At 37.9% G+C, this 13,706-nt stretch overlaps 1 protein-coding gene across 1 annotated transcript in view; it reads left to right on the forward strand.

Annotated features, from left to right (window-relative positions):
* TMEM236 (transmembrane protein 236) overlaps positions 1–13,706 on the forward strand; it is a 30,475-nt gene that overhangs the window by 9,050 nt on the left and 7,719 nt on the right. Inside the window, exons 2-4 of the mRNA XM_004691280.1 lie at positions 2,345–2,417; positions 6,143–6,291; positions 7,082–7,104. Coding sequence (XP_004691337.1) covers positions 2,345–2,417; positions 6,143–6,291; positions 7,082–7,104 — 245 coding nt within the window. The remainder of the gene's footprint in view (positions 1–2,344; positions 2,418–6,142; positions 6,292–7,081; positions 7,105–13,706) is intronic.

A 13,706-nucleotide genomic window follows, 5' to 3' on the forward strand; every position in this document is an offset into this window, starting at 1 on the left:
CTATCTATCTATCTATCTGTCTGTCTGTCTGTCTGTCTGTCTGTCTGTCTGTCTGTCTGTCTGTCTGTCTGTCTGTCTGTCTATCTTTGTGTTTGTCTGTTTGTCTATCCACCCATCCATGTGGAGATATATTAAAATGTAATTAAGGGTGACAAAGAACCAAGAAGTAGAGAATACCAGGCAAAAGGAGTAGTCATGTTTGGTGTCATCATCAGAAAACTAGCAATAACCAGAAAGCTGGAGTTGGAAGGGAACAGAGGGAAGTCATTACAAGCAGGGTGGAGAACAGGGAAAACAGGTCATGTAGAGCATGGAATATGCCTCAATCTTATGCTAGTGACAGCGTTCAGCCACTGGAGGTTTTCTTAAAAACATATGTGAGGCCCCTCCCTGGTGGCCCAGCGGGTTAAAGCACAGCACTAAGAAGCTTAAACCACTTCTGCATGAGTTCCGTCCCTGCCTACTCCAGAGGAGATCCACATGGCACGGCAGACCTCTCCTGACCCGCCCGCTGCTCCCCGCAGCAGTGTACTTCGTCGATCTGCTTGTTCTGCTCCCCACTCTGTCTCTGATGAAGCCTCTCACCCTCTGCACCTCTGGCCTGTACCCCAGTTCTGTACAAATAAAAATAAATAAATTTAAAAAAACTTATATGTGATACATAAATATACATATATCCATAAATATACATAAATCCATTAGAGATTTTCTTTATGAAAACATACAATCCTGTGTGTTTTGTGCTATAGTGCACACAAAATTTATCATTCTAGCCATTTTTAAAAACTAATATAATAGTTTATTTTTACATCATTTTGTGCCTCTTTCTATCTCAGTTGTAATCCCTGCATTCTAGCCATTTTTAAATCTTCACTCAATATACAATAACCATTCCACACTGGAGATTTTTGAACAGTGCAGTGATAAGAGATTACTTAACTTTTAAATGAAAATAAAATTCAAACCTGTCCTATGGAGACATTGTTGCTAGGTGAGATTAGAAACCAATTAGGAAATTTTGCTGCTGAAAGAGGACATTGAATTAACCACAAAGAGTTAGCCGAGGTGGTATTTTGGCACTTAGTCAGGATTTAAGGATGATGTTGATTCTTTGAGGGACATTTTTACTTATTAGATATCCAAGTGGAGGTACTAGACACAGTTGAAATTTAAAATCATGGGATTGGCCAAAATAATCTAGGAAGATAATAAAAAGGAGAGCTGTAGAAAGAGTCCCTGGGATACTCTCATCTTTTAGAGGTCAAATGAATAAAGTTCTGGCCAATCATGGAGAGTTGAGTACTTCAGGATTACTGGATCTGGACTCAGAAAAGGAGGCAGAGCTACCAGTTTAAAATTTTTCTTACCACTGGTTTTGGCAGGTCCAACTATGAGAGGTGGTATCCTGCCTCCTAACTCATGTTCACACTAAAGCCATCCAAGACAGGGTGGTTGGAGGGAGGCATTGCAGCACCAAAGAGAAAGCTAGTTATTTGAGAGACGCTAATATTTGTGGTCAGAAACATAGTCTCTTAAAAATGTAATTAATATAATGTGTACTTTAAGAAACAGAGAATAACTGAGTCATTATAGAAAAACTTCACAAAGTATTTCATCTCTCAGTAAACTAATGGTGCTAAATAGGTGTTTAAATCTTTCTGTCATAATATCATGTACATATTATATCTCAATAAGCATTTGGTTGATTTTTATGATTTTTTTTTGTTCAGTGAGACATTTCCAGGTGCTTTAATTATGAAGTAATAGTATATTACCTCAAAATGTAGTCTTTGAAGGATGAACTTTATTTTGTTTGTTACTGTAGTAACATTGCACTATAATACAGGTTTCAGCTGTGTAGCATTGAGAGTCAACGTGTATATACATGAAATTCATAATTATAACTCCAATTCTACCTTTGGACTTTTAGCAGTGAAAAAGATTAGTTTTACAACATGGGATATAATATAACTTGAAAAAGCAATGCTGGTTGTTTCCTTTTTTTTTCCCCAGTTGGTCATGAGATTCCAAACTGAGCCAGATTCTAATACATGAATTGTGACCATTACATTATGGTGTTGGTCAATAGTCTCTGTTTTGCTAATTATTTGAAAATCTCTCACCCCTTTGTTCTAGAAAAGCATTCTGTTTTTTTTTTTTTTTTTTTTTTTTTTTTTGCATGTGCTACCATTTGCCATACATTTGGGAAATAGAAATAGGGAACCAGTAGCTTCTTAGAAAAACTATATATGAATGGAATAGGAACTGCAACACTAGCAAAATGAAGCAGGAACTGTTGATCTTGTACATTACTACTTTTGCTTATTTTTTTCTCCTTTGCTAGGAGACCTGTTATGATGATGTATGTAGTGCTCACCACTCTTCCAAGCTTCAGCTTTTCTATAGCAATGACTGAGGTATGGAATTTTGATTTATTCTGTTGCAAAGTTTTGAGAATCTAAAAATTCCTGTTATTGGAATGTAACAAAGGATGTGCCCTACAAATGTCTTAAAATTTATTTTATTCAGTATTCACTAAGTTGCTGTGTATTTAAAGTAATAACTTATTCTGAAATTATGGAGGAAGGTTTAACAGTCAATTTAAAAAAATTGCTTCTGTGTGTTTCTGACAGGATTTTTTTTTTCAAAATAATAAAAACTGCAAAGGAATTGAAAGCCCAATTTTAATGAGTGCCCTCAGTTCGATATGGAATATAATTATATGCAAGGGAACAATCCCTCATAGTCTTAAAACCTTTGTAAATGTATCTAGTCATACATACTTTGCAAATAGTATTTATTTCAAAATAACTTTGAGTTTATGTTTTGAGTGAATGCTGCCCCAAAAAGACTCTTGTTGTTGTGTGTGCAGAAAAGGATTCTAGGCTGAACTTATAGGCTGTGAGAATTTTCTTTATCGAAGTTCAAGCAATATACTCCTAAACTTTTTTAATTTTCAAGGTTCTGTGAAAAATAGAATTTTTATATCCACAAGGTGCATATATTAAGTTACTTTATGGTATTGCATGGTCATTAAATACATATTACAATGCCAGGTACTGTGTTAGGTCCTGAGGATACAGCTCTCAGGAATTTTAAAGGAATCTCAGGTCTTCCGTAACCATTGATAATAGGGAGAAATAATCACCAGGCAATTAGAATGCACAGGGTAAGTGTTGTGAGAGGTGAGTAGGGTTAGTGTGTGATATCACACGATTGTTAGAATGTTTCCTACTGCTACACTAGAACAATGTGTGAAGGCATAGACTCTGATATTTTTTGTTTCAAACTGCAGCCCATGAATATTTCAGTTTAGTCAACATTTTCTTGTCTCCTTTCCCCAGTGACCTTTGTGAGTACTTGGGATTTTCCCAAGATTTTTAAAAACTCAGTTTATAACCTTTTAAGGAGCACTTATAAAATGACGGTACATCTGTAAACTGACCTCCTTTTCCTGCTGTTTCCTTGTATGTCTTACCCATTGTTGCGTATTTTCCCCTTTTTTCTTAATTTTTCATTGAAATGTAATATATACATAGGAAATATGAAAGGAAACAAAAATAAATGCATAATATTAGTGGAATGACACAGAGAAAATCCTTGGGCAAACACTACTCTGGTAAAAAATTAAAACTTTACTAGCTTTCTAAAAGCCTTTCCAGTCATTCTTCCTTCTTTCCCAAAGGAAACTTTTACCTTACCATCTATCACCCAGACTTTGTTTTTGAACCTCTTTTAAAGGGAAATCAAATTAGTTATCACTATCTCTAATTTGCTAGCTGACGAGCTATCTAAGTTTGGCTTCTTTTATTGAAAAAGGTGGTACAATCATATTTCTATATATAATTGTAGTTCATTTTCATTTCTGTAGAGAAGTTTATTTTGTGACTGTACCACGATTTATGATTTCTATTGCTTTCTGGGGGACATAGAAGAACTGGGTGCAGGCCAGAGATGTAAGGGTGGGTGGGATAGGGTGAGAAGATTTACCAGAGACAGAGTGTGGAGCAGGCCAGGCAGATGGATTAAAATACACTGCTAAGGGGAGCAGCTGGTGGGACAGGAGAGGTCTGCTGTGCCATGTGGGTCAGTATCTTGGCTGGGGATGGAACTCAGGCCATGACAGTATAGTGCTGACACTTGATCCTTAGGCCACCCAGTTTCTACTCCTGGTGGCCATTTTAGGTTTTAATTTTGGCTGTTAAAAATAATCCAATCTAGGCCCTCTCTGGTGGTGCAGCAGGTTAAAGCACAGCACTAAGAAGCTAAAGTCACTTCAGCATGAGTTCGATCCCCACCCCAGAGGTGACCCACATGGCACAGCAGACCATTCTTGACCTGCCCGCTGCTCCCCTCAGCAGTGTACTTCATCGATCTGCCTGTTCTATTCCCCATTCTGTCTCTGGTGAATCCTTTCCCCACCCCTGCACCTCTGGCCTGTACCTCAGTTCTGTGTGCATAAATAAATAAATCTTTAAAAGAAATAATAACTCAATCCTTGGATATGTCTCTGGTGAGCAGGCATAAGCATTTCAATTGGTTAATCATATAGGAGTAGAATACATGGGTCATATGATATTCACATGCTCAGTGATAGCAGAAAATGCCTGTCTTCGGATAAGATTGCATGAATTTAGACTCAGCTGCAGAGACTGTGTGGCCGTTGAGCCACATTTTTTCCAGCACTTGCACTGTAAGTCTGTTTTGTGTTAGCCACTCGGGTATAGTCTTGAATCTCATTGTAATTTTAAATTGAATTCCCCCAATAATTAATGAGATTGACTTTTTTCTATTTTGTCCTTTATTTCTATTGTCTTGTTTACCTTTTGAAAATTGATTAACAAGAGCTATTTGTGTGTTTAGATTTGAAGTCCTTTGTTGATTATATGTATTACATAAATCTTCACGCTGTGACTTAGTAGGTTTGGTAACTTTTGAGGAAGATAAGTTCTTACATTAAAAACTCTTCAATTTATCAATTTATTTCCTTTATAGATGTTGTTTTGGTAACTTGTTTGGGAAGATTTTGTCAATTTATGAATTTGATCTTCCAATTCTTGAAGATATTCTCCTATATCATATTTTGGATGGCATATTGTTTTATCATTCTCTTCTAGATTCACAATCCATCTAGAACTAATTTTAGAATATGTTGTGCAGTAAGAGGTGACTTTTTATTATTTTCCCCCCAAATACTACCTGTGGCTTGTACACCATTAATTAACATATATAGCTTTCTCACATTTCTCTGCAGTGCTACTTATTTTATAAACCAGATGTCGATGTACCTGTTCTATTACTGAGGTTTCTGTTATGTTGTTTTGTCTATTTTTGTAAACCTATACTAACACCACACTGCTGTAATTCTACTAGCATTATAATAGCATGTTAATCACAGAAGAATAAATATTCCTATGATTTTATTCCTTTTACATTATCTTTCCCTTAGTATTTCTACATATATTTTAGAATCAGCTTGCTATTTTCTAAAAATGTTGAAATTTTTATTAAATGCTATCACTAAAAAAAATTCATTTTCAAAATCTTTGTTGTTGATATGCATAATAGTTTATTCATTTTAGGAGAATTTTCATGTAGTGCATGAAAACTATTTTTTTTCTTTTTTCCATTTTTTATGCTATTTCTTTCTTTCTCTTGGCTTGCTACCTTAACTACGGCCTTTAGTAAAATGTTGATAAGAAAGGTCATGGTGTCTTCTTTGTCTTATTCTTGATCCCAGAAGGAAAATTCTCAACATGTTACCATTCACATGATTCTCACTATAGGTTTTTTTGTTAATACTTCAGTCAGATGAAGGAAGTGCCCCCATCAGCACCAATATTTGTTCCCCTAGTTCAAAGAGCTACGATTCTCAGTGTCTCTGTTTATCAGTAGAAATGGTGGAAATTCTCCATTCCACCATTACTTGGGTCTGATTACATTTTTTACATGTACTTACCAAGCTCTGTCTTTAACTGAAAGCTCTTTTAGTTTTCTTACATCTTTAAAATGGTTCAAAACTTTGTGGAGATTAAGAAATGGATAACCAAGCTTGCTGTCATTTAACAAAAGTATGTATAATTAGCACTGCTTTTAGACTAATGAAATAATGGAATGTTTCCAAATGGTTTTCTGAAAACAGGTTCAGAAAAGTACTAATGATACCATATCTGCTGCCATCCCTGATACCTTACCTGACCTACCTGTGTCTTTGGTCCTGACTTCCTTGATTGTGGTTGACATCATTGAAAAACTCAGGATTTATCCTCTTAGAGGGGAGCTAAAGAGTAAGTATTATTTTAAATATAAATATTTAAAACAGTTGATATATTGTTCATCAGCCTCATCCTATTATTTGTTGACACATTTAATGCTACTTTTTCTTAGAGTGAACATTACAGATAGAATATTACAAATAAAGATTCCTAAATATAAGTATCTTTAAACTTACATTGATAACTTGGCAGCTATTCTCATTTCTCACTTGCATCTTTATAGTACTGATAAATGGAGAGTTACCAACTATTTAATACCAAAACCTTAATGTTTAGCCTAGCAAAAACATTATATAAACAAATTACTGTAGATTTGTATTTTTAGGATCATTCTTAAAACCTTAAGTTTGATGAATAAATAAAACATTTAATTTGGATATGTTTGGTACAGGAATTAGTGTGATTAATGCATTTATGGCCAAGGTTATGCTGTTTTTGATTGTGTAAAAAAAAAAAGAAAAGAAAAAAACCTAAAGGTTACACTAATAAAATCAAGCTATGCTACCATCTTCTGAAGGAACAAAATAGTCTCAGTTGAAACTAAATGTAAGTTGGCCTTAAAAATAAAAGTACTTTTTTAATTGACTCTTTTGTTTGGTAACCATACAGTCTCTCAACTTTCATTTAATTTCAACACATAGTACCTGTGTTTCATTCACATTATTTGCATGCTAGCTTTTGTATAGATAAAATTTTTTTTAGAAATAGGGTTTTGTTTAATCAGTTCCTGTTGGGCAAACGGATAACCGGGGTGAGTCACAAAAGTGAACTTACGAGTAGTCAAAGATGACTACAACAGCTTGGAGGGAAACAACAGAGATTCACTCTTGCTCCTCAAATGAAATGGCCAAGCCGATCTGGAAGCCACCAGGAAATCCGAAACTCTTAGTTCCATGTTTGCTCTTTGCCCTTGGGTATGAGACTATGGACTATTATGTTTAGCAGATGTCAAAGCAGATAAACTGGCATCCAGCTGCCATCTGTTGAGGGAACTATCTCCCAGGGCCTCTCCACTCCAGAGTTGAGTGCATTTGTCTTAAACTGCAGGGACTTGGGAATAGCCACAGTGTTTGCTACTTGTGCAAACTCCTTACATACATAAGTTTATTCTGAAATTGAGCTGTTTTTAATAATTCTGTATTTTCTGCATTTATGTGAACTTTCTGTCTGAGTGGAAGTCTTCTTTGAATCCTTGTGGTGTTCTCATTGAACGCTGGAGTTTGTATTAACACATACATTCATAAACATATAAGTTGTAATACATAATTCCAAACACAAGCCTATAGGCTACAAAGAAGGCTTCCTGCATGAAGATGTAGGGAAAGGGTAAGTGATGAACAAGGTTGAGAATAATTTAGTTCCTTATTAAAAATGTTGGGAGGGCCCTACCTGGTGGCGCAGTGGGTTAAAGCACTGCACTAAGAAGCTTAAAGCCACTTCCGCATGAGTTCAACCCCCGCCTGCCCCAGAGCTGACTCACATGGCACGGCAGACCTCTCCTGACCTGCCAGTGGCTCCCCTCAGCAGTGTACTTCGTCAATCTGCCTGTTCTGCTCCCTGCTCTGTCCCTGGTGCATCTCACCCTCTGTATCTCTGGCCTGTACCCCAATTCTGTATGAATAAATAAATCTTAAAAAAAAAAGTTGGGAAAGGAAAGTAATATTGTGTGTCTTATTGTGTCTTCTGTTGTTTTATATATACTGGTCAAATACTCCTATGTCAATGAACTGTTATTAATTAGCAAACCCTTTTGCTGGACTACTAGGTTTTTCCCTCCCTAGTTTTAAACTATGATAACCACTACTGTTATGACTTGTTCAGAAGTGAAAATGCTTGAGTAGTAAAGGGCAAGGATGTGATTAGAATGAATAAAATGGTGTGTGTTTGAGTTGGGCAGGGGAGCTGAGCCAGGCTAGAGCACAGATGTTTGAATAGTGCAGGTGGTCTGTATTTAGGGGCCCCTTTTTGAATATGGGAATCAGAAGCTACTAGGCAAGGTGACTGACCAAGCAGGGACTGGAGACATAGTTAACTGCTCTGGAAGACAGCCGATGGTATCAGGAGGATGACCACAGAGAGTGTCCTTAGAAGACCCTAAGCATCTGCACATGCCCAGAGTGCTCAGTGACCATGCCTGCCAAAAGAGAGGGTTGTGGGCTCGGCACACATGCAGACAGACACAGAGGGAGGCTAGGAGGGTGTCCCAACAGTGTAGCAAGGCAGCTTGTCTCGATTCGGCACATCTGCATGGTCAGAATCAGCTTGCTAGAGGTGAGCCCAGCAGGCTATGTGAGTGGCAAACATGGAGCTCTCCAGAGGAGGTGGTTTCCGCTGTCACATCAGTAAGAGGTGCCAAGTGTGATGTTGACAGTATAAGGTTTTCCAATAAATCTGCTCGCAGTGGCCCTAGTCCAGATCCTTCTGTGTAGTCTCTTTAACACCCAAAGACTTGGGTCAAGTGCTGTCCAATTTCACAGCATAAATGCTTTCATGCTTTTTCTTTGGGTTCAGTGCCTACATGTCTAATTTCTGAATCAGCATATATGCAAGGTTTGAAGAGCTTTTTTTAAATGTACATACACGTGTGTGTATACATACATACATACACACACACACACATATACGTATACACACAATCAATCATTTATGTTGGTATTTTTAACATAGTAAAAACATTTGATAGAGAGCTTTAGGGCCTTCCCTGGTGGCGCAGTGGGTTAAAGCACAGCACTAAGAAGCTAAAGTTACTTCAGCATGAGTTCAATCCCCGCCCCAGAGGTGACGCACATGGCACAGCAGACCTCTCCTGGCATGCCCGCATCTCCCCTCAGCAGTGTACTTCATAGAGCTGCCTGTTCTGCTCCCCACTCTGTCTCTGGTGAAGCGTCTCACTGCCCCTGCACCTCTAGCCTGTACTCCAGTTCTCTATGCATAAAAAAATAAATATTTAAAAAACAAAACAAAACAACAAATCTAATAGAGAGCTTTTAAAACATCAGAGCCAAGCACAGCCTCCTAGATGTACAGGAGCAGGATCTCTGGAGATGAGACTTGGACATATGTATGTTTTAAAATAGATAACACATTGAATAATTCTGATTTATGGTCCCCAAATGGAAATTCTTACTTTTGGCTGCACCATAGAGTCATCAAAGGGTTCATCAACTTTTAATTCCTAGATTGTACCCCAGATAATTAAGTCATACTTGGGAATGGGGAGCAGGCACTAAGAGAGTTTTTAAAATTCTCCTGTTACTCACTTTTGTGAGATGTGACAGAGGTGGATGGATGCAAGGAAGGCAGAAGTGATTTACATCAATAATGTCCCAGTTATTAGATATTCACAGTTATTTTTGTGCAATAGGAAGCAGAGATACCTGCTGATACAATGGGGATGAGCAGAAGAGAGAATTTATAACATGAACGGGACAGAAGTAGGTCAGGGACAAGGAGAAATGGAAGAACGAGGCTTAGGGTACAGAGAAAAGTGGGAACCATGAATCTGACCTGGGAAAAACCTCCAACATGGTGATTTTTCAACAATCCTCAGCATTCTGAGCTTTGATAAAGAAATAGAACTGTAGGACTGACCCAGATTTGGAAGTTTGTAGAGAGGAAAGGAAGAAGGAAAAGAATCTGTTGCTTTGAGTTATTTCTTTTTGTTATTGACTTACCAAAAAAGTTCTTCAATGAATGATAATGATTTTTATTGAGCTACTAAGTGATTTCCATGGACCACCTGTTGAGTTTCATGCAAGGGATCTTACTGATGGCATATGCCCCAGAAGCACAAGATGGGTCTTTTCAAAATACTTTTTTATCCTCCCTGGTGGTGCAATGGGTTAAAGCTCAGCACTGTAAGAGAGCCTCAAATTACTTTTCTGTGAGCTTTATCTACTGACCAACACATTGGGGATAATTCTGGAGCCATGTGTGAGGAATCCCACAGCATAAATGATTGTTCTTTAGGTCAATTTTACATGTGCAGTTTCTGACTCAAACAAGACTTTAAAGCATGGCATCTATAATTTCTTAAAGTTCCACAAGCAATTGACACTCAGTCTGGGTGAGAACACCTGTTTATAGGAAATATTAGGAACCCTGACAAATAGCAAGTTAAATGCTGAGGCCAAATTCAGATTCCCAAAGTAGCCTGCTCTTCAGATTTCCTTAAAATGCAACTCAGGGTTCTCCCTGGTGATACAGCCAGTTAAAGTGCAGTACTAGGAAGCTACCTGCAGCTACTGCAACATGAGTTCGATTCCCAGCTAGGGAGGTGACCCACAAGGCTCAGCAGTCCTGTCCTGTCTGGCCTGTTGCTTGCCTCAACAGTGTACTGCATCGATCTACCTGTTCTGCTCCCCACTTTGTCTCTTGTGAATCCTCTCACCACCCCTGCACCTCTGGCCTATACTCCAGTTCTGTATGCACAAATAAATATTTTTAAAAAATGCAACTCAAATACTTTAACCAAATAGGATGCAAGAGATGTCACAGAAGCTTAAATTAAAAAAAGGAATATTGCTTTTCTCTAATAAAAATGAATGGCATTTTAAGTTCCCTTTTGGTTCTTTTTAAGAAAAAGCTTATTATACACTATGAGCACAGTGTGTAAGCTGGATTTCCATAATGTGTTTTGCAATGTGTTTAGAGGGTAAGCATGAGGAACACTGTGTCCAGGCCATGCCAAGAAGGGGGGAGTATTTCCTTTCATATCCCCCCTTGTTTATTTAGAAGAGGGAAGTTTCAGGAAAGTATGTCAATCTTAGAATTTCTCCCCCTTTTCAAGAAATAAGTAGTCATTTACTGGGCTGGCATGAGAGAAGGGCAGAATTTCTGATTTATGTCTTCTAATGAAGCGCCAGGTGTCAGGCTGAGGTTAGGCTGGACTGGGCCAGAAACTATATTGCCAAATAGTGCCAAAGACACAGGACATCAGGTGCTACCAAGTCTCAAATTGGAGCTTTAGGGCAGCTTTGCTTGCTTTGAAGCTTGGCATTCAATTGTTACCTTTTTCCTAAGTGGAGAAAAACTAATGAATACTTTTTGTACATAAAGAGAGATTCTTGAGAGTTGCAAGGTTTTGTAATACATATTTTGGGGAGATTCATAGGAATAAAGGGGTGATAAAGAATTCGGCATGTATCATAATACTAAGCATTATTCTCCGTATCATTAACCAACAAAGGTTTTTGAGCCCAGATTGAAATTCAAGGTCTAGGTCCTCGCTGTTCAATATCAAGATTTTCATGTTTAAAAGTGAAGACAGTGAGTAAATGGTGGCGCTGTGCCCTGCAGAGTGTGTCGACCTCCCTGGCTGTGTTCTGTTCTCATAGCTGGTCTGTTAGTTGTAGGGTCCTATGTATAGGAATCTTGCTTTTGCTGGGGCTCTCCTCTCATCTGCTATTATATTTTATAACCCCAAGGCCACCTATTTCTGGAGATGTGTGTATGTTGGAAGTGGTTCTAAGGGCTGCTTCTTGTAGTTCTCACTTCTCAGAGTCAAATATCTTAACCCCTGCCTGGAGACTCCTGACGCCATTGGTACCTGCCAGGCCTTTGAAATGCCTTGACCGATTGCTGCTGTTCTTGATGCCATCTCCCTTTGATGCCTGCTCGAATCTGCTGGGCTCCGCCAGTGCCACATGCGTTGGCACACTCTGCTGGGCTCAAGGCCTTGTTACCTCTTCTTTGTAGGTCCTGGGCTGCACTGCGAGGAGCTTCTAGTCTGCCAGGGCCTGTTAGCCAAATCAACCCAGTGTTCTTGCTTAAAGGTCTCTCTCTAGGACTCAAGCCAGAGGCAGCCTGAATAGTGTTCCTGTGCAAGACTCCAGAGTCTTTCGCTCTGTAGATTTGGGGTGAGAAGGGGCTGGGAGCCAAGTGTTATTCAAACTAGTTTTTAGGTTTTAACTTATTTTACTTGCCTCACTATAGAATTCTCAAGATGCCCATAGCTGCCTCTTGCTAATAGGTTGTAGATAATAATTCTTCCTATCTTATTCAGCAAGTTTTTATGGAGCAGCTATTTCATACCAGGTTCTCTGCTACTCCTGGGAGTACAATGGTGAATGAAGACAGAGTTCACCGTTCATGGAGCTCACTGTGTAGCTGGAACCAAATAAGGAAATAAATAATTATAATAAATAAAAAAAATTAACAGGAAACTATTAGTCAGAGACACTCTGCAGAGGAGGGAAAAGGAGAGGGATTAAAACAGGGGTTGATGTGTTCTTTCTTGCACAAGGGACTATGGTGATGATGCACAGGTGAGTTGGTGACGGGAATTTTTCAGGGGCACACCTGGGGAGAGGAAGCACTCATTGTACAAAAAGAAAAGAATGACATAAAATATAGAAAAAATAACATAAAATAATAGTACATTGATCAATGACATTAACAAATGTCATTTATTAATTAACAAATTAAAGCTGAGGTAAGTGCTCTGAAGACATCAAATTAGACTCATGTCAGGGTCAGGGTGTATGCACTTTTTAAATTTTTTTTTTTAAGATTTATTTATTTACGCATACATGAACTGGGGTACAGGCCAGAAGTGTGGGAGATGAGAAAATTCACCAGAGACAGAGTGGGGAGCAGAACAGTTGAATTGAAATACACTGCTGAGGGGAGCAGCGAGTGGGACAGGAGAGGTCTGCCACACCATGTGAGTCACCTTCTTGACAGGGGAGTGAACTCATACTGCATTGGCTGTGAACAGCTTAAACCCTTGTGCCACCAGGGAGTTCCATATGCACTTTTTGTCACCCAAATTGTCACCCAATCTCATGCTGGATTCTTAGCTCTGATCTCTAAGCACTTGCTATTGGAGGCATTAGAAACCATTTCAAAGTCTAGAATTATTTATAGTTGGAAATAAGAGAACTGTATGCTTTTCAATATTTCATCTTATTAGTTTTGTTTTATTTAAATATATTTAATATTATATGACATCATATATTACATATCCAAATAATAATTCATCTTTTCAATTCTTAGAAATTAATATAAGAATATTACTATATAGCCAATATAATTGTATGAATACAGTTATTTCTATATTTTAAACAAAATCACAATCCTCAGTCTGAACACTATCAGCTGGGGATAAAGGTAACTATATCCCAACGGAAAACTGAAGATTAGAAAATTAAAGTTTTTTTGAATAATCTTTAAAAATGGAGTCTTTTAAGATTAGTATCATCAGTATTTAGCAATTCCCATCCAGTGTTATCTGAATCTGTAATGTAATGATGAAGAGAAGATATGTGTTATCTAGGCTTCCAGCTGTGCTCTCAGACAAAATATTCTCTTAAAATTCTGTATTGCCTAAAATACAGAAATGATACATTATTGTCAGATTTTTGCAATTCCTAGCAAGGAACTGAAACTGAATCTTAGGGCTTTTGGATTAACTGGATAACATCATAATGC

Source organism: Condylura cristata, unplaced genomic scaffold, assembly GCF_000260355.1.
Source record: "Condylura cristata isolate star-nosed mole 26May11 unplaced genomic scaffold, ConCri1.0 scaffold00030, whole genome shotgun sequence".
In the NCBI taxonomy this organism is placed as follows: domain Eukaryota; kingdom Metazoa; phylum Chordata; class Mammalia; order Eulipotyphla; family Talpidae; genus Condylura; species Condylura cristata.